The sequence below is a fragment of the Rhinopithecus bieti genome, unplaced genomic scaffold (genome assembly GCF_001698545.2).
Source record: "Rhinopithecus bieti isolate Rb0 unplaced genomic scaffold, ASM169854v2 scaffold_50799, whole genome shotgun sequence".
Taxonomy (NCBI): domain Eukaryota; kingdom Metazoa; phylum Chordata; class Mammalia; order Primates; family Cercopithecidae; genus Rhinopithecus; species Rhinopithecus bieti.
This window is the reverse complement of record NW_016819917.1, coordinates 387,232-412,607: the sequence shown is the minus strand read 5'-3', so window position 1 is coordinate 412,607 and position 25,376 is coordinate 387,232. Positions and strand designations below refer to the sequence as shown.

Sequence of the window (25,376 nt, the reverse complement as noted above, 5' to 3'; positions counted from 1 at the left end):
AATCGCTTGAGCCCAGGAAATGGAGGTTGCAGTGAGCCAAGATTGCACCATTACACTCCAGCCTGGGCAACAAGAGTGAAACTCCGTCTCAAAAAGAAACAATAAATAATAATAATAATAAATACAGCTGGACACAGTGGCTCATGCCTGAGCAAGACTCTGTCTCAAAAAACAAAACAAACAAACAAAAAACAAGCTACCAGTTACACAGTAGGGCATCCTCAAAAACGAAGGAAACACCTACTCTTTAAGTTTTTCTTACATAGGCGCTTAGGTAAAAACTAAGGTATGCCTACCTGCCAGTGGACTGACAGTGTTACAAAACTTATTACTTTGTCAATTTAAGGCTATCCTTGGTCGGTCGCGGTGACTCACACCTGTAATCCTGGCACTTTGGAGGGCCGAGGCAGAGGGATCACTTGAGGTCAAGAGTTCGAGACCAGTTTTGCCAACATGGTGAAACCCCATCTTTACTGAAAATGCAACAGTTAGCCGGGCGTGGTGGCACATGATTGTAATCCTAGCTTCTCAGGATGCTGAGGCAGGAGACTCGCTTGAACCCGGAAGGCGGAGGTTGCAGTGAGCTGAGACTGTGCCACTGCATTCCAGCCTGGATGACAAGAGTGAAACTGCATTAAAAAGGAAAAAAAGAAAAGAAAAGCTATCCTTGGTATTTTAGCGTGGGGGTACTTGAAAGCATGACTGTAATTATCTTAGAAGCATACATTGTCATGGGATATTGGGTCATGTGGACATTGTGTTTCTTTTCTTTTTTTTTTTTTTTTTTGAGGCAGAGTCTCACTCTGTCGCCGGGGCTGGAGTGCAGTGGCCGGATCTCAGCTCACTGCAAGCTCCGCCTCCCGGGTTTACGCCATTCTCCTGCTTCAGCCTCCTGAGTAGCTGGGACTACAGGCGCCCGCCACTTCGCCCGGCTAGTTTTTGTATTGTGTTTCTTTAGAAGTTTGTCCCTGCAGGTACTACTAAGCTGCTTTCCTTAACTGTAAACATCTTACAGTCATGATTCATGTGTGAGCAGTAAGGAATACATCTTGCTCGTTTTAATGGACTTGAGCTTTGTCATTGTAGCTCTCCTAGGTTCCTGTTCAACAGTTTATCCACTCATGCACCACAGAGTTCTAAGCACAATTATGGAGACACTACTTTCTTGTAATGCACTGAGATCATGCCACTGTACTTTAGCCTGGGAGACAGAATGAGATTCCGCCTCATGGCGGGAGCAGAGAAAGCGAGGAGGACGCAGGCAGGAGATGAGGTCAGAGGGGTCCTGGGAGCACAGATCCATAGGGATGAGGTCTTAAAACATTTTCCCCACACCTCAAAAGAATTTTGGAAATGATGTATTTTCTCACTCCTTTTATGTATACATGCAAATTTCTCTTTACGGTATAAACTACAACACTTACAAATAATGTAATTTATCCCCCATACTTAAAATACATGCTGTCAAGTTTGGCTAAACTTCCAGAAGTAAATTGTCACCCTCATCTGAGACACGTACAATAGTATGGGAATGTGTTTAGGGGTTTAGGAAGTCACTTATGGACACAGGAAGGTGGAGATGCCTGTTTGATGTCCCAGCAGGGAGCTGAGCAGACAACTGGACACAGGATTGTAGAGCTCAGAGGAGAGGCCTGCAGGGGACATGGAGCCGTGTAGGTGGGTTAAAGCTGTGAGATGATAATGTTCAAGGTGATTTGAGTCTAATCCACTTTTTTTTTTTTTTTTTTTTTTTTTTTTTTTTTTTTTTTTTTTAATTTTGGGAGGACTGGAATCCATTTAAATTTCGAATTAAGGCCAGGTGCAGTGGCTCATGCTTGTCATCCCAGCACTTTGGGAGGCTAAGGCAGGTGGATCACAAGATCAGGAGATGAAGACCATCCTGGCCAACATGGTGAAACCCCATCTCTACTAAAAATACAAAAATTAAGGCCGGGCGCGGTGGCTCAAGCCTGTAATCCCAGCACTTTGGGAGGCCGAGATGGGCGGATCACGAAGTCAGGAGATTGAGACCATCCTGGCTAACACGGTGAAACCCCGTCTCTACTAAAAAATACAAAAAACTAGCTGGGCGAGGTGGTGGGTGCCTGTAGTCCCAGCTACTCGGGAAGCTGAGGCAGGAGAATGGCATGAACCTGGGAGGCGGAGCTTGCAGTGAGCTGAGATCCAGCCACTGCACTCCAGCCCGGGCGACAGAGCGAGACTCTGTCTCAAAAAAAAAAAAAAAAATTAGCCTAGTGTGTTGATGCATGCCTGTAATTCCAGGTACTTGGGAGGCTGAGGCAGGAGAATGGCTCGGCCCTGGGAGGCAGAGATTGCAGTGAGTCAGGATCGTTCCACTGCACTCCAGCCAGGGTGACAGAGACCGTAATAATAATATTAATATTAATAATACAAACGTTAAGCGGGCCTGCTTGGGTGTGCCTGTGGTCCCAACTACTCCAGAGACTGAGGTGGGAAAATCACTTGAGCCCAGGAGATTGCAGCTGCAGTGAGCTGTGATCTGGCCACTGCACTCCAGCCTGGGCAACAATAAGAATGACTCAAAAAAAAAATTAAAATTACAAAATAAAAAGCAACTAATGAAATGAGAGGAACTAGAAAAAAAGAAACTTATTTTAAAAAAGAGGACAAATGCACTTTTAATATTCCTTTTATGCAGGTTTGATGTAGTAACAGAGACTCAGTTGCATCTTACCCTACTTCACTCCCCCACTCCCCACCCCATCCATGAAAAGGGAAGGGGGGATCCACAACTAATGAGTCAAGTCACTGTCCTCTGGCTGAAGAGGGGTTGCAAAGGGAAGCTCGCCTCTGCCGCCATAATTATAAAATGCACCACACTTAGACACAGGAGCTTTGCAACTCTCATTCTCACCTGTATAATTTAAACAAATTTTTAATTTGTTATCTTCTAAACAGAGAAAGCAACATGTCATCACTTCATCATCACATCCAATCAACTCACCGCACATCTGCACCCAGGGTCCCCTTTCATCTTCATTACTGTTTCCCTCCCTCATTCTGTACATAGCTCTCATTCTCACCTTCTCTGAAATTAGAATTAGCCTGGCGTGATGGCACACATCTGTCTGTCATTCTACCTCCTTGGCAGGCTAATGTGAAGATCACTTGAGCCCACGAATCTGAGGCTGCTGTAAACTAGAATTGTTCCACTGCACTCCAGACTGGGTCCAGAGTGACACCTGTCTCTTAAAAAAGAAAGTTTGGAGTCAGAGACATATTGACTCACTAGTGTAGATTCAACTGAATTACAAAATCAGACACAAAATATATACCTTAGTTTGCCTCCTTTTCCAGAATTTACCAGATACCAGTGTACATTAATGAATGACTTTCATATATAGATTCTCTGATCTGGTCCACAAAGTACTGAACGTGCATCCAGATGTGGCCCCTGAACAATCCCTGCCGCCCAACATCACTGACAACACGGGGCCCTCACCCCATCTCCATCCATGTCTGGTGTGAGCCCTTCCCAGGCCCATGCCCAGTGCCACCTCTTCCCAAGCTCATTCACTAGGTTATAGGAGATGGAATTTAAGTGAAGATGACAAGGACTAAGAAAAGTCTTGGGTGAGTGGGAGCAAATGTGTGAGGCAGGACGCTTCAGACTCACAGAAGACTGGCTACTACAATGCCTGGCATTTCAGAAAGGAAAGAGACAGCGGAATCCACCGAGGAATATCACTCACCTGAGGAAGAGCCATCCCTGGATCCTTTTCTTTGCTCTTCTTGGTGGCTTCCTCATGTAACGTGAGTCTTTGAAAATCAATCCTGTATGTGAAAAAAAAAAAAAAAAAATCAGAGATTTAATGTTTAGAAATCACTCCCTCCTTTCCTGTGACAAAACACACACAAAGGGGAGACATCACCCGGGAGAAAGACGGTCCTCTGCTGCCTACTGCACCAGAGATCATGCAGAGATAAGAACGTCCCACAGGAAGATCTACAAGGGTAACCTTGACCCGTTTTCAGATCTTGCTCCCCTCCTGGAAAAGTTCACACACACGCTGCAGCAGGAGAGAGACCTTCAGGGCACAGATCTGGCCCTAACCAAACCCCATGCAGAGCGCAGCCCCCTCACCTCCCTGTGGATCACAGGCTGATCTCAGCTCTCAACATGAAGGAAACTGCCTTGACAGTCAATGCTGAAGACAGATGAGAATCACCTGTGCCATTGTAGGTATTGTTGAGGGTGGGTCGCATACTGTGAAAATAGCAGTCTCTGATAAAACAGCATAAAAGATGTATTTGCTAAATGCCTGAGAACCCCATTGTAAAGCCATGGTTGAACTCCACTCAGAGGGCACCAGCCCAGCACAGCCCCAACTTCTGGCTCTGCTCTCTGCTTAGAGACTTGTTCTCACCAGGATCCAGAGAACAGCAAAGGAACAAAAAGAATCACACAGAACAGGCAACATGGACCAGAGGTGGAGGTGAAGGTGGAGCTGTCATGACAAATGGGGGGGCTGTGGGAGAACATAAAGTTCTCCATAGTAAAAGTGATGTCAGAACAAAGACTTGGGGAAGAAACTCTGCTTGTCACTTGCAGCTCAGTGGCCACAGAGTCCTAGGCAGAGGCACAGCACAGGTGAAGGCTCTGAGATGGGAGAAACCTCAGCCCCAGAAAAAGGAAAGAGGCCTGCATGGCTGGAGCAGAGAAAGCGAGGAGGACGCAGGCAAGAGATGAGGTTAGAGGGGTCCTGGGAGCACAGATCCATAGGGATGAGGTCTTGAAACATTTTTCCCCCACACCTCAAAAGAATTTTGGAAATGATGTATTTTCTCACTCCTTTTATGTATACATGCAAATTTCTCTTTACAGTATAAATTACAACACTTACAAATAATGTAATTTATCTCCCATACTTAAAATACATGCTGTCAAGTTTGGCTAAACTTCCAGAAGTGCACCGACACCCTCATCTGAAACACATAGGACAGTAAGGGAATTTGTCTGGGGGTTTAGGAAGTCACTTATGGACATGTGAAGGTGGAGATGCCAGTTTGATGTCCCAGCAGAGAGCTGAGGAGACAACAGGACACAGGATTGTAGAGCTCAGGGGAGAGGCCTGCAGGGGACATGGAGCCGTGTAGGTGGGTTAAAGCTGTGAGATGAGATTAGGAAAAGCAGTGGGTGTGGACAGAGACAAGAATAGATTCAAGACGATTTGAGTCTAATCCCCTGGTTTTTCCATTCTGGTGTTTTGTGTTTTTTACATTTTGGGAGGACAGGAATCCATTTAAAATTCAAATTACACCTGAGCATGACTCTCTCCTACAGGAAAAGCCACACACTATTTGGTGAAGGATTTCAGGGGTCAGTGTCACTCTGACTGAGCTTTTCTGGTCTTATTCCCCACCTGTACATTACAGGTTGAGTTAGTTTTTCCGAGCAGGAGACATTTCACCAAGGTATCCTGAGAAGCTCTGGGTTGAGTCAGGAAGTGCGGCTGATTCCCATGTGATGGTCCGGAAACACCAGTAGGCTGTGTTAGTCTTCCTTCTCTAGAAAATTCAGGGTGGGCCAGGCATGGTGGCTAACCCTGTAATCCCAGCATTTTGGGAGGCTGGAGTGGGTAGACCATTGAGCCCAGGAGTTTGAAACCAACCTGGGAGTAGCGACGGGTGAAACCCCATCGCTACCAAAAGTACAAAAAGTTGGCCTGGTGTGGTGGTGTGCATCTGTGGTCTCAGCTATCTGGGAGGCTGACTAAGGTGGATCACTGGGCCTGGGAGGTGGAGGGTGCAGTGAGCCAAGATCATGTCCCTGCACTCAAGTATGGGTGACAGAGTGATATTCTTGTCTCAAAAAGAAGGAAAAAATTTCAGTACCATTTTATACACCTGAGCAAATGAAATGTCTCTTTCAATGTCTAAAGCTCTGATGGCACGAATCCTAAACATGTAATTATTTTCCCAGAAAAATGATTGTGAAACGTTCAAAATAAACACAATTGTGAACACAGAGCTATAGGTGTTTAAAACACTGAAAAAGAAGCAGCGGTACAAAGGAGATCTGAGCAAATGTTTTCTTCATGAACATATGGGCTCCAGTGGAACAAGGTTCCAGGTCAATCCAGCCCATCCTTCAACATCTGCAAATATTATGGACCAGAGGAACATGAGGCGAACGATGACTTAGAAGCTCACAGCTCACCATTTAATCAGATGACATAAAGAAAATGGAATAATGGCCACTTGAACTAAATTTTGATGTTAGCATAAAGAAAAAAGTTCCTTGATATCTTTATCAAGTACACATTGAAACAAACTAGAATCATTTATCAGGTACCAGAAAATGTTGCCAATATATGATACAGACTAGAAAGCATGCAGTCCTCAATGTAAACTGAATACAATAGATTTCAGAGAAAAACCATTTATAATGGTTAAAAAAAAAATCTAATAAAATGTGCGGTGAAAGAAGAAATTTTTCAACACATATCATAGTTGGAAAACAATGATGTGACCCCTTAAGATTCTACCAAAGCTTATTTGAGAAGCAGTTTTATTTTATTTTATTTTATTCTGAGACAGAGTTTTGCTCTGTTGCCCAGCTGGAGTGCAGGTGCACGATCTCGGCTCATTGCAACGTCCGCCTCCTGGATTCAAGCGATTCTCATGTCTCAGCCCCCCGAGTAGCTAAGATTACAGGTGGCCACCACCATGCCCAGCTAATTGTTGTATTTTTAGTAGGGATGGGGATTCAGCATGTTATCCAGGCTGGTCTCAAACTCCTGACTATTCTTTCTGCTGTTAGCTGTCAGTCCTCTTCATCGCAGCACAAACAAGATCTATTTTTGTCTGTAAAACTGATGTGAATGGTCTACCTGCCACTCCATGCATCACTTTCAACATTGTCTTGTCCCAACTTAAAATGAATTATCCACTTACAAACTAGTGATTTCTTTTGGGCATCGTCCCCATAACCTTTTCATAAAGCATCAATGATTTCATTGTCCCTCTACCCAAACTTCTCCATATTCATTTCTTGAGACACTATCTCACTCTGTCACCCAAGCTGGAGTGCAGTGGCATGGTCATGGCTCCCTGCAGCCTCTACCTCCTGGGCTCAAGCCATCCTCCCACTACAAACTCCAGAGAAGCTGAACCAGCAGGCATGTGCCACCATGCCCAGCTAATTTTTGTATTTTCTGTAAAGAAGGGGTTTCACCATTCTGTCCAGGCTGGTCTTGAATACCAGGGCTCACGTGACCTACCTGTCTTGACCTCTGAAAGTGCTGGGATTACAGGCCCAAGCCACTGCATCTGGTCTCATTGTAAATTTGATGTTTGTTCTTCTTTCAATTTTAGCAGAATTTACATTGCTTTGATTGAGTCTGTTTTCAAACTCATCTTACCCTTTTGAGTGCCTAAAACTAGACCCTTTTACACATAAATTTGTATCATTTTATTTTAGTGTAAAAAAATGTGATGTCATGCACAATTTTCTTATAATATGTATTTTTCATGAACTTCTTGAAGATCCCTTGTACTAGCAAACTGTATTCAAGATGATATAAAAAGGATTGTAGATATTCAAGTGCCACTTATTTCTGAGATGTAAGGATGGTTCGACATATTCAAGCAATTCAATGTGATATTCCACTTGAACAGAATGAAAGATGGAAACCACATCATCTCAATACATGGAGAAAAAGCATTTCACAAAATTCAACATCTAGTCATCATGGAAATCCTAAACAAAATAGATAGAGAAGGAAATTTACCTCAACAATACAAAGACAATCCATGAAATGACCACAGTGGAAATAAACAATCAGGGGAAAATGGAATGCTTTTCCTGTAGGATCTCACATGATGCAAGAATGCTCTCAGCCCTTCTATTCAATCAATACTGGCTGTCCTAGCCAGGGCAATGAAATAGCAAAAGAAATCAAACTCGTCCAAATCAGAAAGAAAGAAGTAAAATTCTATTTGTTTGTAGACGGCATGATCTTCTGTGAAGAAAATCACAGAGTCAACCAAAGTACAACTGGAACACATTCAGTGTATTTGCAGAATAGAATAACAGCACCAAAAATTAGTTGGATTTCCATACATTAACAACAAATAATTTTAAAAGAAAATTAAAAACCACTTCCATTTGCTAAAGAGCTTAAAGTAAGAAATATTTAGGAATAAACATAAAGGTGAGAAGCTTGTACCTTGAAATCTACAAACATTGATCAAAATGATTAAAAATGTATAAATACATACACAACCCATATTGATTGGAAAAATTAGTATTGCTCAATGATTACATAACCAAATGTGATTTAGATTCAATACAACACTCATAGAAATCCATATAACTTTCTGTTAAACAAAAAACAGGCCAGTCACGGTGGCTCACACTCATAATCTCGGCTCTTTGGGAGGTGGAGGCAGGTGGATCATAAGGTCAGAAAATCAAGATCATCCAGGCGAACACGCTGAAACCCAGTCTCTACTAAAAATACAAAGAATTACCCAGGCATGGTGGGACGCACCTGTAGTCCCAGTTACTCGGGAGACTGAGGCAGGAGAATCACTTGAACCTGGGAGGCAGAGGCTGCAGTGAGCCGAGATCATGCCACTGCACTCCAACCTGGGTGACAGAGCAAGACTCCATCTCAAAAAAAAAAAAAGAAAAAAAAAAGAAATGAAAATACAGGCTGGGAAAAGTGGCTCCCGTCTGTTGGCCAGGCTGTTCTCAAACTTTTAACCTCCAGTGACCTACCTGTCTTGGCCTCTCAAAGTGCTGGCATTACAGGCATGAGCCACAGCACCCAGTCCAATCCTCTTAACATAAACAGTTTAATGTCAATTAATGCTTGAACTCAATGTTAAGTCAACTCAAACTCAGGTCAATGCTTGTTTGACTGTAATGTCAACTCATGCTTGATGGTTTGCTATACTTATCACATTTGAAATAACTGTCTCCAAAATGAATTTTCTGATGTTCTGTGAGGAGCGACCTCAGACTGAAGACCTTACCACACTGATGACATTTGTAAGATTTCTGTCCAGTATGGATTTTCTGATGCCAATTGAGATGTGAACGTAGAGTAAAGGCTTTGCCACAATCATCAAACTTGTGAGGTTTCTCTCCTGTATGAATTCTCCTGTTTTGCGTAGGATGAAACTTGACTGAGGACCTTGCCACAATCATGACATTTATAAGGTTTCTCTCCAGCATGAGTTGGACAAAGAACTGCAAGATATGAACGATGTCTGAAAAATTTGCCACATTTATTACACTTGTAAGATCTCTCTTCATTATGCATTCTCCAATTATTTGCAATGATTGTAGCATTGCTGAAAACTTTGTGACAATCATTACATTAGTTAACTTTCTGTATACTATGGATTGCTTGATGGTGAATAAGTGGTGACTGCCCACTAAAGACTTTGCCACACTCATTGCACTTGTAAGGCTTCTCTCCAGTGTTAATTCTAGTATGTTTTGCCAGGTGTGAATCACTCCCAAAAGTCTTGTTACAAACCTTACATTTGTATGGTTTTCCTCCAGTATGAATTATCCTTTCAAGCTGTGATTTGCAACTGAAAACTTTGTCACAGTCTTCACATTTTTAAGATTTCTCTGCAGAATGAAATCTATGATGACTTGCAAGGTGTGATGGTTGATTAAAAACCATGCCACATTCACTCCACTTGTAAGGTTTCTCTCCAGTATGAATTGTCTTTTGAATTACAAGGCGTGAATTTCGACCAAAGGTGTTGCCACATTCATTACACTTCTAAGGTTTCTCTCCAGTGTGAATTCTAGGATGTTTTGCCAGGTATGAATTATATGCGAAAATCTTCTCACAAACCTTACATCTATATGGTTTCTCTTCAGTATGAATTTTCTTATGTGTTTCAAGGTTTGATTTGCGACTGAAAACTCTGTCACATTCTTCCCATCTGTAAGGTTTCTCTCCAGTATGAAGTCTATGATGACGTGCAAGGGTTGCTTTTTGATTAAAAACCTTGCCACATTCATTACACTTGTAAGGTTTCTCTCCAGTACGAATGGCTTTATGACTTATAAGGGTTGAATTGTGATGGAAGGCATTGCCACTCTCATTATACTTTTAGGTTTCTCTCCACTATGAAGTCTACGATGGTATACAAGGTTTGACATCTGACTGAAAGTCTTGCCGCACTCATTACACTTGTAAGGTTTCTCTCCAGTATGAACTCTCTGATGCTGTGCAAGGTGTGCTTGTTGATTAAAAACTTTGCCACATTCATTACACTTATAAGGTTTCTCTCCACTATGAAGTCTATGATGGTATACAAGGGATGACATCTGACTGAAGGTCTTGCCACACTCGTTACACTTGTAAGGTTTCTCTCCAGTATGAAGCCTACGATGGATTATAAGGGACGATGTCTGACGGAAGGTTTTGCCACACTCATTACACTTGTAAGGTTTCTCTCCAGTGTGAACTCTCTGATGTTGTGCCAGGTGTGAATCCCTCCGGAAAGCCTTGTCACAATCCTTACATTTGTATGGTTTCTCTCCAGTATGAATCCTCCTATGTCTTTCCAGGTGTGATTTGCGACTGAAAACTTTCTCACATTCTTCACATTTGTAAGGTTTCTCTGCAGTATGAAGTTTATGATGACATGCAAGGTTTGCTTTTGTACTAAAAACCTTGCCACATTCATTACATGTGTAAGGTTTCTCTCCAGTATGAACTCTCTGATGTTCTGTAATGCACGAATCACTCTGGAAAGCCTTGTCACAAACCTTACATTTGTATGGTTTCTCTCCAGTATGAATCCTCCTATGTCTTTCAAGGTGTGATTTGCACCTGAAAACTTTGTCACAGTCTTCACATTTGTATGGTTTTTCTGCACTATGAAGTCTATGATGGCGTGCAAGAGTTGACTGTTGATTAAAAACCTTGCCACATTCATTACACTTGTAAGGTTTCTCTCCAGTGTGAATTACACTATGTTTTCCCAGATATGAATTATATGCGAAAGCCTTGTCACAAACTTTACATTTGTATGGTTTCTCTCCAGTATGAATCCTTTTATGTCTTTCAAGGTGTGATTTGCGGCTGAAAACTTTGTCACACTCTTCACATTCAAAAGGTTTCTCTCCAGTATGAAGTCTACGATGGCGTGCAAGGGTTGATAGTCGATTAAAAACCTTGCCACATTCATCACATTTATAAAGTTTCTCTCCAGTATGAATTATAGTATGTTTTGCCAGGTATGAATTACATGTGAAAGCTTTGTCACAAACCTTACATTTGTATGTTTTCTCTCCAGTATAAATTATCTTCTGTGTTTCAAGATGTGATTTGCGACTGAAAACTCTGTCACATTCTTCACATTTATAAGGTTTATCACCTGTATGAAGTGCCTTGTTAATGAAGAGGGATGAATTGTGACCAAAGGTCTTACCACACTCATTACACTTGTAAGGTTTCTCACCAATGTGACATCTATGATGGCATGTAAGGTATCGCTTCTGATTAAAGACCTTGCCACATACATCACATTTACATTGTTTCTCTTCTAAGTGGATTATCTGATGTTTTTTTAAAAGTGAGCTACAATTAAAAGATTTGCCACTCTCTATACAATGGAAAGATTTTCTCTCATGTGTACTTCCCATTTTGTGTGAGTAATGAAGAATGGAGGGAATTATTTCCATACTTATTAGAAATACGGGTTTTGGGCCTACAAGAAATTCTTTGGGATGTTGAAACTGAGGAAGCATCGTTGAGAGATTTCACAACTTGATTATCAATTTTCCCTTCAAGCTGAAATATGTGCAGTTCAGGCAGATGTGAATGAAAGCTTGATCCAAGCTGATCTTTAATAGACTTGTTTCCAGCATGCCTTTGATCATGTCGGTCTGTACTGTCAGTCAACACTTTGATTTCTGTCATGGGTGCTGCATGACCATTTGTTTCATCTTCTTTCCACTGCAACTCGAAGCCATGAATGTCTTTCTCAATTTTCTGGAAGCAAAAATCTCCAGTGTGATGATTTGCTTGTCTTTGCAATGTCCTGGTGAGGATCACTTCTGTATTGCCTTCCCCTGTTGATGACAATGTCTTCAACATGCATTTGGAAGAGATATCTACAAAATTTAAACACCAATAGTTTTCCAATTAAGTACAGATGGTAAATAATACTGAAATGTGTAAAAATAACACAAAAAGTAATACTTATTTTAAACTTCCCAAACATGATCTTCAACGCTTATGAACACTAAAGCAGTAAGATTCTTTAATAAATAAAGGGCAATTACATGTACTTCAAATCATTTCTACAGAAGCCTATTCCCAATATCATGACAAGACACTGACAGGGCACATGTGTGAGTCTAAAGAAAGGAGTGTTTTTCCACTGTGCTCCTAAAGTGTGGAAAAAACACATCACTGTCACATCAAAACATAAAATATATATTCTTCATATTTACAGCATATTTAGTGTATACAAATAAATGCTAAAGAATCACACAATATACCATACTGGTAAATAATCCACAACACACTGTTGTAAGGATAACTAAAATCAATGGAAATTCTGTATTGTCAAACAATCATAGCACTGACAAGATAACAAAAGATTACAAAAATTAGCCAGGTATGGTGGCCTGCACCTGCACTCCCAGCTATTCCGAAGGCTGTGTCACAAAAATTGCATTAAGCCAAAAGGTTAAGGTTTCAGTGAGCCAATATTACACCACTACACTCCAGCCCAGGTGACAAAATGAGCCTCCATCTCAACAAAAAAAAAAAAAAAAAAAAAAAAAAAAAAAAAAAAAAAAAAAAAGGCAGGGCATGGTGGCTCATGCCAGTAATCCCAGTACTTCCAGAGGCCGAGGCAGGCAGATCACCTCAGGTCGAGTTTGACCAGCCTGGCCAATGTGGAGAAACCCCATCTGTATTAAAAACACAAAAACTAGCCAAGTGTGGTCGCAGGCGCCTGTAATTCCAGCTACTTCGGAGGCTGAGGCAGGATAATCGCTTCAACTCGGGAGCCAAAGATTGTGGTGAGTTGAGATCACACCATTGCACTCCACCCTGGGTGACAGAGTGAGACTCCATCTCAAAAAAAAGAAAATGTTAATACGGTATTTTTCTGAATAACTGTTACAAAATTACCTATATCCACGTGGAACAGGCATGCTGGGACATTTTTTTAAATTTTATGTATTTTTATTTTTTTGAGATAGAGTCTCGCTCTGTCACCCAGGGTGGAGTAAAATGGCATGATCTTGGCTTAATGCAACCTCCGCGCCGGGGTTCATATGAGTCTCTTGCCTTAGGTCCTGAGCAACTGGGATTACAGGCATGTGCCACCATGCCAGGCTAATTTTTGCATTTTTTAGTAGAGATGGGGTTTCACCATGTTGGCTAGGCTGCAACCTCCACCTCCCGGGTTCAAGGGATTCTCCTGCCTCAACCTCCCAAGTAGCTGGGATTACAGGTGCATGCCACCATACACAGCTAATTTTTGCATTTTTAGTAGAGACGGGGGTTTCACCCTATTGGCCAGCTTGTCTCGAACTCCTGACCTCAAGTGATCAACCCATCGCAGCCTCCCAAAGTACTGGGATTACAGGTGTGAGCCACTGCACCTGGCCCATTTTTGGCATTTAGTACATTCAATGTTTCAACATGTTGGCCAGACTGGTCTCAAACTCCTGACCTCAAGCGATCTACCCACCTTGGTCTCTAAAAGTGCTGGGATTAGAAAAGTGAGACACTGCGGCTGGCCAGTCTAAGCTATTTCTAACAGTTCAGTGAAATGACAGAGACAGGAAAAAGAGCATCTCATCATTAACATCACTGAAGGTGACAAATCTAATTAAAAAAAGGAAGTTAAGAGTCTGTACTATAAAACTTGCAATACTTGAAGCCATGTACTAGCACTAAACATGTTTTAAAAACCTTGAGACAGGTCATGTGCAGAGGCTCATGCCAGTAATCCCAGCATTTTGGGAGGCTGAGGAGGGAGAATCACTAAGTCAGGAGATTGAGACCATCCTGGCTAACAAGCTGAAACTCCATCTCTACTCAAAAAACACAAAAAACTAGCCTGGCATGTTGGCATTCACCTGTAGTCCCAGCTACTTGGAAGCCTGAGGCAGGAGAATTGCTTGAACCTGGGAATTGGAGGTTGCAGTGAGCCGAGATGACACCACTGCACTTTAGCCTGGTAACAGACCGAAACTCTGTCTCAAAGAAACAACAACAAAAAAAAGAAATGAAAGAAGGCTAAAGAGTAACTCCAGGCCGGGTGCGGTGGCTCATGCCTGTAATCCCAGCATGTTGGGAGGCCGAGGTGGGCAGATCACAAGATCAGGAGATTGAGACCATCCTGGCTTACACGGTGAAACCCTGTCTCTATAAAAATACAAAAAAATTAGCCGGGTGTGGTGGCAGGCACTTGTAGTCCCAGCTACTCGGGAGGCTGAGGCAGGCGTGAACCCGGGAGGTGGAGCTTGCAGTGAGCCGAGAACACACCATTTGAACTCCAGCCTGGGCAACGAGAGAGACTCCGTCTCAAAACAAACAAACAAACAAACAAACAAACAAACAAACAAACAAAACAAGAGTAACTCCAACCCACAAGTCTATATAAAGTTCTCCAGGCTGGGTGTGGTGGTTCACACCAGTAATCCCAGCATTTTGGGAGGTTGAGGGGGGCAGATCACGAGGTCGGGAGATCGAGACCATCCTGCCCAACCAACATGGTGAAACTCCGTCTCCACTAAAAATACAAAAATTAGCTGGGTGTAGTGGCGCGCACCTGTAGTCACAGCTACTCAGGAGGTGGAGGAAAGAGAATTGCTTGAACCCGGAAGGCAGAGGTTGCAGTGAGTTGAGATCACACCACTGTACTCCAGCCTGGGTGACAGAGTGAGACTCCGTCTCAATAATAATAATAATAATATAAATAAATAAAGTTCTCCAGTAAATGTGAAAAAAATGACAGATAGTCCAGGTGTGGTGGTTCATGCCTGTAATCCCAGCACTTTGGGAGGATGAGCCAGGCAGATCACCTGAGGTGGGGAGTTTGAGACCAGCCCGGGCAAAAAAAAGAAACCCTGTCTCTACTAAAAATACAAAAGTACATGGACATGGTGGTGTATGCCTGTAATCCCAGCTACTCAGGAGGCTGAGGCAGGAGAATTGGTTGTACCTGAGAGGCACAGGTTCCAGTGAGCTGAGATTGCAGTATTGTACTTTAGCCTGGGTGACAAGAGCAAAACTCTGTCTCACAAATACATAAAGTAATTAATAAAAGGATAGATACAGAAACTGGCATATGTATACCTTTTCTTCATAACTAAACTTTTTTTACATTATTTAAAATAAAAGGCAGAAAAACACCGTACATATGTTAACGAAAATGCAACATACACAGAAATAATTCTGACATAAATTAAAAAAAAATGTTCCAGTGGAGAAGAAGTAGTTTTTGCAGGTTATGGAATGTTTTTTTTCTCTTTTTGAAACAGAGTTTCACTCTGTCTCCCATGCTGGAGTGCAATGGTGCAATCTCAGCTCACTGCAACTGCTGCCTTCCAGATTCAACAGGCTCTCCTTCCTCAGCCTCCTGAGTAGCTGGCATTACAGTCACCCACAACCACGCCTGGCTAATTTTTGTAATTTTAGTAGAGACGAAGTTTCAACGTTAGCCAGGCTGGTTTTGAACTCCTCACCTCAGGTGATCTGCCCACCATGGCCTCCCAATAGTGCTGGGATTACAGGTGTGAGCCCCTGCACACATCCAGGTTATGGAAATTTTAAGTTTCTTTATTATGCTATAACTTTAAGATGTTTAACATACCTGCAACAATAACCTCTGCCAAAATATCTAAAGAACTAAAAGACAAAACTATTTAAAATAATAACAATGGTCAGGCATGGCAGCTCGCACCTGTAATCCCAGTGCTTTGGGATTCTGAGGCAGGTGGATCACTTGAAATCACAAGTTTGAAACCAGCCTAGCCAACATGGTGAAACACTATCTCTACTAAAAACACAAAAATTAGCTGGGCATGGTGGTGAGAGCCTGCAGTTCCAGCTACTCAGGAATCTGGGGCACAAGAATGCTTTGAGTCCAGGAGCCAGAGGCTGCAGTTAGCCAAGATCATGCCACTGCACTGTAGCCTGGGCCACAGAGTGAGATTGTGTCATAAAAAAAGAAAGAAAGAATAGAAAGAAAGAAAGAGCAGAGAGATAAGCAGGTGCAAAGAAAGATGCCCTTTCAGAGATCTCAGGATTGAAACTTTTCCCACAGAATTCTCCCGCTTGCAGAGAGTTTCCCCACACACTATTGGAAGGTGGAGCTTCCACTCTGCCCATCTGAGCTCTTACCTGCCTTTACACCTGTAATACATTCCCACCCAGCTGGATTTTTTTGCTATTTTCACTTTACTCTCCATGGTCCAGGGCTCTTTCCCTTGCTCCAACATGGAGACAGCAGGTCAGAAAGAGACTCCTGCTTATAAAAAGAAAGGACCATGACATGCTGGAGCTTTTTTAGAGTCCCAGCCCTATGTTTCAGTAGGAAAGAAGACATTACAGATGGATCTAGGAAAATATTTCACAAATTCCTCTACTGACTCCTTCCTTCTGAATGCTGAGGGAGCCTTGTAATACGTAATATGTGGACATTGAGCTCCCTTCCAAGAACTACCAAATTGAAGGCACAAGAAAAGCAAACAGGAAACTGGATATGTTTAAAGTCTGCCATAAGATTCGTTTTTGTTTCTGTTTTTTGAGACAGAGTCTTGCTCTGTCACCCGGGCTGGAGTGCACTGGTGTGATCTCAGCATCGCGAAGCTTTTCATGTCCAAATCAACACGGCTCCCATTTTAGTCAAGTAAGTACGTGGCTTCCAAGAGGCAACAAGAGAAAATGCAAAGATACACAAGGGCACATCCCCAGGAGGGAAGTTCCCCTCACCCAGGGAGACCAGGTTCCTGTAATTCTCCAACATCACGTCTCTGTATAGAGTCCTCTGAGCAGGGTCCAGGCATTTCCACTCCTCCTGAGAGAATTCTATGGCCACATCCCTGAATGTCAACAGACCCTGAAATGAAAACACATTTTAAGCAAATGGTTCTGGGAGGAGTTCTTATCTTTACTGAAAATGAGAAGAGGAGAGGGGAAAGCTTGAATGTTCTGACAAATCCGAGGAAGGGATTTTTCACCACATGATGTGTTTATTATAGTTTTTGAAGAAGTCAAGACACACTTTCAGTATGAAATTCTTATGTTTGTGAGAAATACAAGAAATAAACAAATGAAAAATCAATGTTAGGTTCCTGTTATAAAAATGTTTGCAACTTATATTGACACACCAAGTGACATTCATTATCTAGATGAGAGAGAGCATGACTGATGTCTTAAAAGATGACAACGTCCACAGTAAAAGGCTGGGCACAGTGACACATGCCTGTAATCCCAGCTACACAGGAGGCTGAGGCAGGACACACACTTTAACCTGGGAGGCAGAGGTTGCAGTGAGCCGAGATCATGCCATTATACTCCAGTCTGGGCAACAAGAGCAAAGCTCAATCTCAAAAAAATAAATTAAAAAAAAATTATTGGGTACCGGCCTTGATACTGGTGTGATGAAATAATTGGCACAATAAACTCCAATGACGCGAGTTGACCTCTGTAACATACCTTCACATGTAGCCCCAAATGTAAAGTAAAAAAAAAATATGAAAAATTTTCTTTAATTTACAACAGAATTTTTAAAGTCTCATAAAGATGTAGAAATACACGTGTACGAGACTTGCTTTGACACTTGGCACAGAACTGACAGTAGCAATTCCCAGTGAGGTTGGAAGGAGGGTGGAGGATGTGACAGGGAAAGGAGATGTCTTGTGCCCAAGGGTCTAAGCTGCAGCTTTGCTTGGAGGTTTACCACAAAACAAATGTATACATCATGTGATGTTTAAATATAACCATTTATATTTAATAATAACTGGTGGGGATGGGCATGGTGACTTGTGCCTGTAATCCCAGCAGTTTAGGGGGTTGAGATGGACAGATCACCTGAGGTTAAGAGATCGAGGCCAGCCTAGCCAACGTGGTGAAACCCCGTTTCTATTAAAAATACAAAAAAATTAGCCAGGCGTGGTGACTCGCACTTATAATCCCAGCTACTAGGTGGGCTAACACAGGAAAATCGCTTCAACCTAGGAGGCAGAGGTTGTAGTAAGCTTAGATTATGCCATTGCACTCCAGCCTCGGCAACAAAGCAAGACTCCATTTCAGAAAAATAATAATAATAACAATAGGTGGAATGAAAATACAGCTTTATCCTCTTGGATAAAATAGTACTGCTTCCATATTTGAGAAAATTGCAACCATTTTACCAAAACACTTGTTTCACAAGCCTCTCCAAAGTAACACCACTGTCTTCATGAACTTAATGTGCTAAGAATGGTTTAATGAACCTCCTGCTATTATTTACATTGATTTCATATTCTTACAATAATGAAGGAATAGGCCAAGCACAGTGGCTCACATTTGTAATCTCAGCATTTTGGGAGGCCAAGGTGGGCAGATCACCTGAGGTCGGGAGTTGAGACCAGCCTGACCAACATGGAGAAACCCCGTCTCTATTAAAAATACAAAATTAGCTAGGTGTGGTGACACATGCCTGTAATCCCAGCTACTCGGGAGGCTGAGGCAGCAGAATCGCCTGAACCCAGGAGGTGGAGGTTGCGGTGAGCTGAGATCATGCCATTGCACTCCAGCCTGGGCAATAAGAGCAAAATACTGCCTCAAATAATAATAATAATAATAATAATAATAATAATAATAAAGGAATCATTCATTATTCATGCCTATGTATGAACTTTCCATTATAATTAGTAAGATTTTGGAATCAGAAACACAGTAACTCACTCAATTACCTAAAAATATAGTATAAAATCAGGGAGAAAAGATTTTCTCTTATTGGTCTCCTTTTCTAGAATTTACGACGTACTTTGGACACATTAAAGTGACTTCCATTGGCAGCTGCTCTAATCATGGTTCACAGAGAGCTAAACGTGCACCCACATGTGACCCCTGAACAATCCCTGCTGCCCAACAGCACTGACACCATGGGACCCTCACCCCGTCTCCATCCACGTCTGGTGTGAGCCCTTCCCAGGACCTTGCCCGGTGCAGCCTCCTTCCAAGTTCATGCCACTGGGTCACAAGAGACAGAATCTAAACGAGATGAGAGGGACTGAGGGAAGGCATGGGTGAGTGTGAGCAAACCTGTCAGGCAGGACGCTTCAGATTCAGAGAAGATTCCCAACTCCAAGGCCCAGCGTTTCTGAAAGGAAGGAGAGAGAACAATCCACCAAGAATATCATCTCACCTGAGGAGGAGCCATCCCTGACTCCTTTGCTTTCCTCTTCCTCTTCCAGGTTTCTTCCTCATGTACCAAGAGTCTTTAGAAGTCAATCCTGAATGTTAAAAATATGATATTTATTGCATAGAATCAACACATCCTCTCCCGGTAACACAACACATACACAGGATACATCACCCTGAGGAAATACGGTCCCTTCTGCTGCCCACTGCACCAGGAACAAAAAATTCCTACAGGAAAACTCCTGCTCCACTCCTGGAAAAGCCCACACACACACTGCAGCAGTGGGGAGCTGGGCTGGGATGAGCTCCCATTCAGGAGATCTCTACCAAAAATACAAAAACTTAGCCAGGTATGGTGGTGCACGTCTGTGTGTCTGTGGTCCCAGCTACTTAGGAAGCTGAGGTGGAAGGATCATTTGAGCTCAGAAGTTTGAGACAAGCCTGGCCAACATGGAGAAACCCTGTCTCTACTAAAAATACAAAAATTGGGCTGCACACGGTGGCTCATGCCTGTAATACTAGCACTCTGAAAGGCTGAGGTGGGTGGATTACTTGAGGCCAGGAGTTCAAGACCAGCCTGGCCAACATGGTGAAACCCTGTCTCTACTAAAAATACAAAAAGTAGCCGAGCTTCATGGGCATCTGTAATCCCAGCTACTCAGGAGGCTGAGGTAGGCTAATTGCTTGAACCTGGAAGGTGGAGGTTGCAGTGACCTGATATCGCACCACTGCACTCCTGCCTGGGCGACAGAGTAAGACTCAAAAATAAAATAAAATACAAATACAAAAATTAGCCGGGTGTGGAGGCACACATCTATAATTTCAGCTACTTGGGAGGCTGAGGCACAAGAATCACTTGAACCCAGGAGACAGAGGTTGCAGGGAGCCAAGATCACAAGACTGCACTCACAGCCTGGAGGACAGAGTGAGACTCTGTTTGGGGGAAAAAAAAAAAAAAAAGTGCATTTCTGATGAGATTGACACAGAGATAAGAAAACTTGAGTAATGTGATAGACACTGACGGGCAGAGGGAACTTCAGATGGGGGTGGGAGGCCATGGGAGGCATCTCTGCACCTAGACCTGAAGGAGAAAGGGGCAGTGCCATCTTCACTTAGAAACATAGAATAAAAGCGGAGACAATGACCTGAGACAGGAAGGATTTTGATGTTTGAAAAAAGAGACAAGCAACTGTGACTGGGGCAGAGGGAGACATGAGATGAGGGCAAGCTCCCAGGAGGAGGCTGGACACTGGCAGGGGCCCTGGACACAGGGCTGTAGAGCCACAGTGAAGAGCTGGACTCTTGTCCCGGGGAACACGGGAACCCGGTGGGACTGCCAGGGACTGACACGACCTGCTTTAGACGTAGCTGTGATATCCTCATACAGACAAAGGCCCTGAAGATTGTCTCTGTTTCTGAGTCTACTGCTCTGTTTCTTCCATTCTTCTGCCTTTTTTTATTTTATTTTTTTCATTTTAGGTTACTGCATCCCATGGAAAATTCTAATTACAACTGGGCACTCCCCTCTCCCAGAGAAAAAGCCACACCCAGACACGGCCTCTATTTTGCCAATCATTTCAGGGTCAGGATCACTCAGGTTGAGCTTTTCTGGTCTAGCCCTTCATCGCCAAGCTGCAGGGAGGCTCACTGGGGCTCAGAGTGGGAAACATTTTCAGCAAGTTACCCTGAGAAGGTCTGAGATGAGTGAGAAGGTGCCTGAATTCTTACATGGGGGCCTGGAAGGGCTAATGGGATGGGTTGGTCTTATCATCCCATCCTTAAAATTAAGACAAGCGTCTATCACATACCTCGGTTAAAGAAAATTCGTTGGAAAGGTTCTGATGAAAACTGACTCCCAACGTTGAATTCTTCCTTACAAAGAAATCTCAATAACATTTATAAAATGCAGAAGTGTAAACACACAGCTATTGACCTTGGAAATAGGGAAACAGGGTCAGCTGTAGAACTAAGACATAAGCAAAAATTTTCAATCAAGAATACACGGGTGGACAGCTGCGGTGGCTCACACCTGTAATCCCAGCACTTTGGGAGGTCGAGGTGGGTGGATCACCTGAGGTCAGGGGTTTGAGACCAGCCTGGCCAACATGGTGAAATCCTGTCTCTACTAAAAATACGAAAATTACCCGGGCTCCATCCTCACAACTTATTTAACCGCTTGTTGCTCCTTCTCCTGAATCTTTAGATCGTCCTCAATCTCCATAGATTTCTGCCTCTTCTCCCATCTCTGCGCCTCCTCTGCTCTCACTATTAAATTCTCTCTTCCCTGTTATAAACCCCTGGACCTACCTAATCTGGCACCCCAGATCCGCAGGTGTCCTCCCTGCTGTGGTTCTCCCTCTGTTCTCCTTGCCACCAGCACCACTCTGCTCTGTTTGTCCTGGCTCCAAATCCCTCCTCCTCTTCCTCACTCTGATGAGCCTCCACGTTTCTGTCCCTCTCCGTACCTTGCTGTCTGTCCTTCATTTCTCTGTACATTTAGCTTTTCTCTACATTTCTGAAGTTGCTTTTCTCCTCCTGCTTTCTTATCTTTTTTTTCACTTTTGCTGTCTCTTGGCAAATCCCTCACCTATCCTCTACTTTGCCATCTGTTATGGGTCTTCCTCATTCTTCTTTTCTCTGTCTCTGGTTTTCTACTGCGCTCTCAGTCCCTCTCTCTGTCTCCTGATCCCGTTGGCCCACACAATCACACGAGGGTTTGGAGTAGACGCCGGCATCTCGGAGGAGCGCATTTTCCAAGAGCTGGATCTGGGCAGGCAAGAACACCCCGTGTCACAGGACAGGCACCGGGCACCTCTACAGTGCAGGCTCAAGGGAAGCGGTGACTGCGGAGGGAAGACCTGGGGAGCAGCAGGGCCCAGTATGAGGAGGAGGGAGGTGGGGAGCAACGACGCCGTTGGACAAGGGGGGGATCTGCAGGATCCCAGGACCAAGCAGAGAACGCGGCCTCCCCGGGACTGGGGTCAGGGTGCTGTGCTCAAGGAATTGACGAGGGTGAGGCGGGGAGGCGCGGAGGGAGGGAATACACCTCTCGGGTGAGGATTTTAAAATGCGCAGTGCGGGGCCGGGCGCGGTGGCTCACGCCTATAATCCCAGCACTTTGGGAGGCCGAGGGGGGCGGATCACGAGGTCAGGAGATCGAGACCATCCTGGCTAACACGGTGAAACCCCGTCTCTACTAAAAAATACAAAAAGTCGGCCGGGCGTGAGGGCGGGCGCCTGTAGTCCCAGCTACTCGGGCGGCTGAGGCAGGAGAATGGCGGGAACCCGGGAGGCGGAGCTTGCAGTGAGTAGAGACCGCGCCACTGCATTCCAGCCTGGGCGACAGAGCGAGACTCTGTCTCAAAAAAAAAAAAAAAAAAAAAAAGCGCGCAGTGCGGAAGGAGTCAAAACACGGTTTTGAGCAGGAAAACTACGCCATAGGAAGTGTATACATTGCCCTGTAGCAGAAAGACTGAGGACGGGACCAGCCTCAGGGCGACTTTAAACCTAAAAAGAAGGGACTTCCGGACTCCCAGGAGAACATCTCCATTTGCTCTGAGTGAAGGAAGACGAGAACTTCCAGGTCTACGGGGGCCCCACATCCCATGTATAAAAGTGCCGGGGACCTGGAGAGCGCACTTAATACAACACAGAGCAAAACTCACCTCCGCGGTGTGACCCTCACTCCACGTATCCGCTTCCTGGTCTGCGCGAATCTGCGCGCGCAAGACAGAAACCAAGCCTGGGTGGAGCCAACGAGGAGGTGGGCTGGGCCTGGATGAGGTGTGGGCGGGGGCCTGGGTGAGGTAGGGGCGGGGCCTGCGTGAGGTAGGGGCGGGGCGCAAAGCGGAGACACCTTACCCTTTAGTACCGGCAGAGAGCGGGCCGCAGCGGGACCTGTGTGTCTGTCAGGGTCCTTCCAGCCCTGTTCTGCGGCTTTTAGCGGCGAGAGTAGCCAGGAAGGCAGAAGGATGATTCAAAAGCCCTGGAATAGTCTGGAAGGAGGATGCAAACTAGAATGTAAAATGCAAAGCCCTGCCTGAGCGGAACGTAGGATTTCATGCTGACGGCCCACAGGACAGAATAGAAATCTTCTCCCTTTCTATTCTCCATTCACTCTGGAGGGAGAGCCAACCAGTGCTCAGCTTCAGAGACTTCCCTAGGGCTACCGCCTGGGATGCGGGACGGAGTGCTCAGGCCAGGGAGGAGTGAGGTCATCACCAGCTGCTTAAACACAGCAGGGATGCGGGCGCGGGCGTGGGAGCCTGAGGTCCCAGCTACTCAGGAAGCAGTGGCGGTAGGATCGCTGAGCCTGGGGGTCCTGGCCAGCCTGGGCGATAAAGTAACATTCCCTCCCGCAGTCTCTTTCTTTTTTCTTTTAATTTTTAAATAATTTATACAATTTTGATTAGGCTGGACACGGTGGCTCACGCCTGTAATTCCAGAACTTTGGGAGACTGAGGCGGGCGGATCGCGAGGTCAGGAGATCGAGACCATCCTGGCTGACACGGTGAAACCCCGTCTCCACTAAAAATACAAAAATTAGCCTGGCGCGGTGGCGGACGCCCGTAGTCCCAGGTACTCAGAAGGCTGAAGTAGGAGAATGCCTTGAACTTGGGAGGCGGAGCTTTCAGTGGGCCGAGATGGAGCCACTGCACCCCAGCCTGGGCGACAGCGCAAGACTCCGTCTCAAAAAAAAAAAAGAAGAAGAAATAAATATTTTCTTGCTTGTACGAAATAGCCACCGCGCCCGGCAACCAGGCTGGTTTCTAATTCCTGACCTCAAGTGATCCGCCGGCCTCAGCCTCCCAAAGTGCTGGGATTACAGGCGTGAGCCACCGCACCTGGTCAGCAAAATTCTTAGAAGTTGCGCCTGCATGCCATTGGACTCAGGTTGCATGACCACGTTCCTCTCAAGGCTGAGAATTATTTAAATGTCTGTAGCTTTAAATTTGAAATATTTGATGTTTGAATTACGTAACTTCCTACTGAGATATAGGTACTATCTCCCTTGCAGTTTGCCTTACAAGGAGCGCTCCCAAGACCTTCAGAAATACATCCCTGGGTCATTAAGCTGAAAAAAGGTTTAGTTATTCTCTAAAAAATACCACTTCAGGCCGGGCGCGGTGGCTCAAACCTGTAATTCTAGCGTTTTGGGAGGCCAAGGAGGACAGATGGCCTGAGGTTGGAAGTTGGAGACCAGCCTGACCAATATGGAGAAACCCCGTATCTCCTATAATTACAAAAATTACCCTGGCGTGTTGGCGTGCGCCTGTAGTCCCAGCTACTTGGGAGGCTGAGGCAAGAGAATGGCGTGAACCCAGGAGGTGGAGCATGCAGTGAGCCGAGATCGCACCACTGCATGCCAGCCTGGGTGACAGAGGGAGACTCCGTCTCAAAAATAAAAAATAATTTTTTTGTATTTTTAGTAGAGATGAGATTTCACCGTGTTAGCCAAGATGATCTCGATCTCCTGACCTCGTGATCCACCCAGCTCGACCTCCCAAAGTGCTGCAATTACAGGTGTGAGCCACTGCATCCGGCCTAGAAGATGGAATTTAAGCGAAGATGAGAGGGACTGACAGAAGGCATGGGTGAGTGCAAGCAAATGTGTCAGGCAGGATGCTTCAGACTCAGAAAAGACTGGCTACTGTAATACCTGCCTTTTCAGAAAGAAAAGAGACAGGATAATTCACCGAGGAATATCACTTATATCCATGCAAAACAGGCACTTTGTGACTTTTTAAAAAAAATTTGCCAGGCGCGGTGGCTCATGCCTGCAATCCCAGCTCTCAGGGAGGCAGAGGCGGGAGGATAGCTTGAGCCCAGAAGTTCGAGACCTGCCTGGGTAATACAGCGAGACCCCGTTCTCCACAAAAGAAAAGGAAAAAAAAAAAGACAAAAAAAACAAAATTTATGGCCGGGCACGGTGGCTCAAGTCTGTAATCAGAGCACTTTGGGAGGCCGAGATGGGCG

The 25,376-nt window shown here is 44.4% G+C and overlaps 1 protein-coding gene, 1 long non-coding RNA gene and 1 pseudogene across 2 annotated transcripts; all 3 read right to left on the bottom strand.

The window, feature by feature from the left end:
• Positions 1-3,219: 3,219 nt before the first annotated feature.
• On the bottom strand, positions 3,220-5,614 carry LOC108520076 (uncharacterized). The gene is made up of 3 exons (XR_001882825.1): positions 4,127-5,614; positions 3,735-3,816; positions 3,220-3,230 (listed from the first exon to the last, which is right to left on the bottom strand). It is a non-coding gene; the product is annotated as an uncharacterized LOC108520076 (long non-coding RNA).
• A 2,431-nt stretch (positions 5,615-8,045) lies between these two features.
• LOC108520063 (zinc finger protein 28-like) lies at positions 8,046-23,152 on the bottom strand. Its single transcript, XM_017859336.1, is given in 6 exon segments — positions 8,046-11,656; positions 11,658-12,136; positions 16,983-17,109; positions 19,155-19,250; positions 19,405-19,492; positions 23,066-23,152. Coding segments are annotated over 5 exon segments (2,298 nt in total). The 5' UTR covers positions 19,420-19,492; positions 23,066-23,152; the 3' UTR covers positions 8,046-10,075.
• On the bottom strand, positions 8,895-9,777 carry LOC108520054 (putative zinc finger protein 137; annotated as a pseudogene).
• Positions 23,153-25,376: the final 2,224 nt, after the last annotated feature.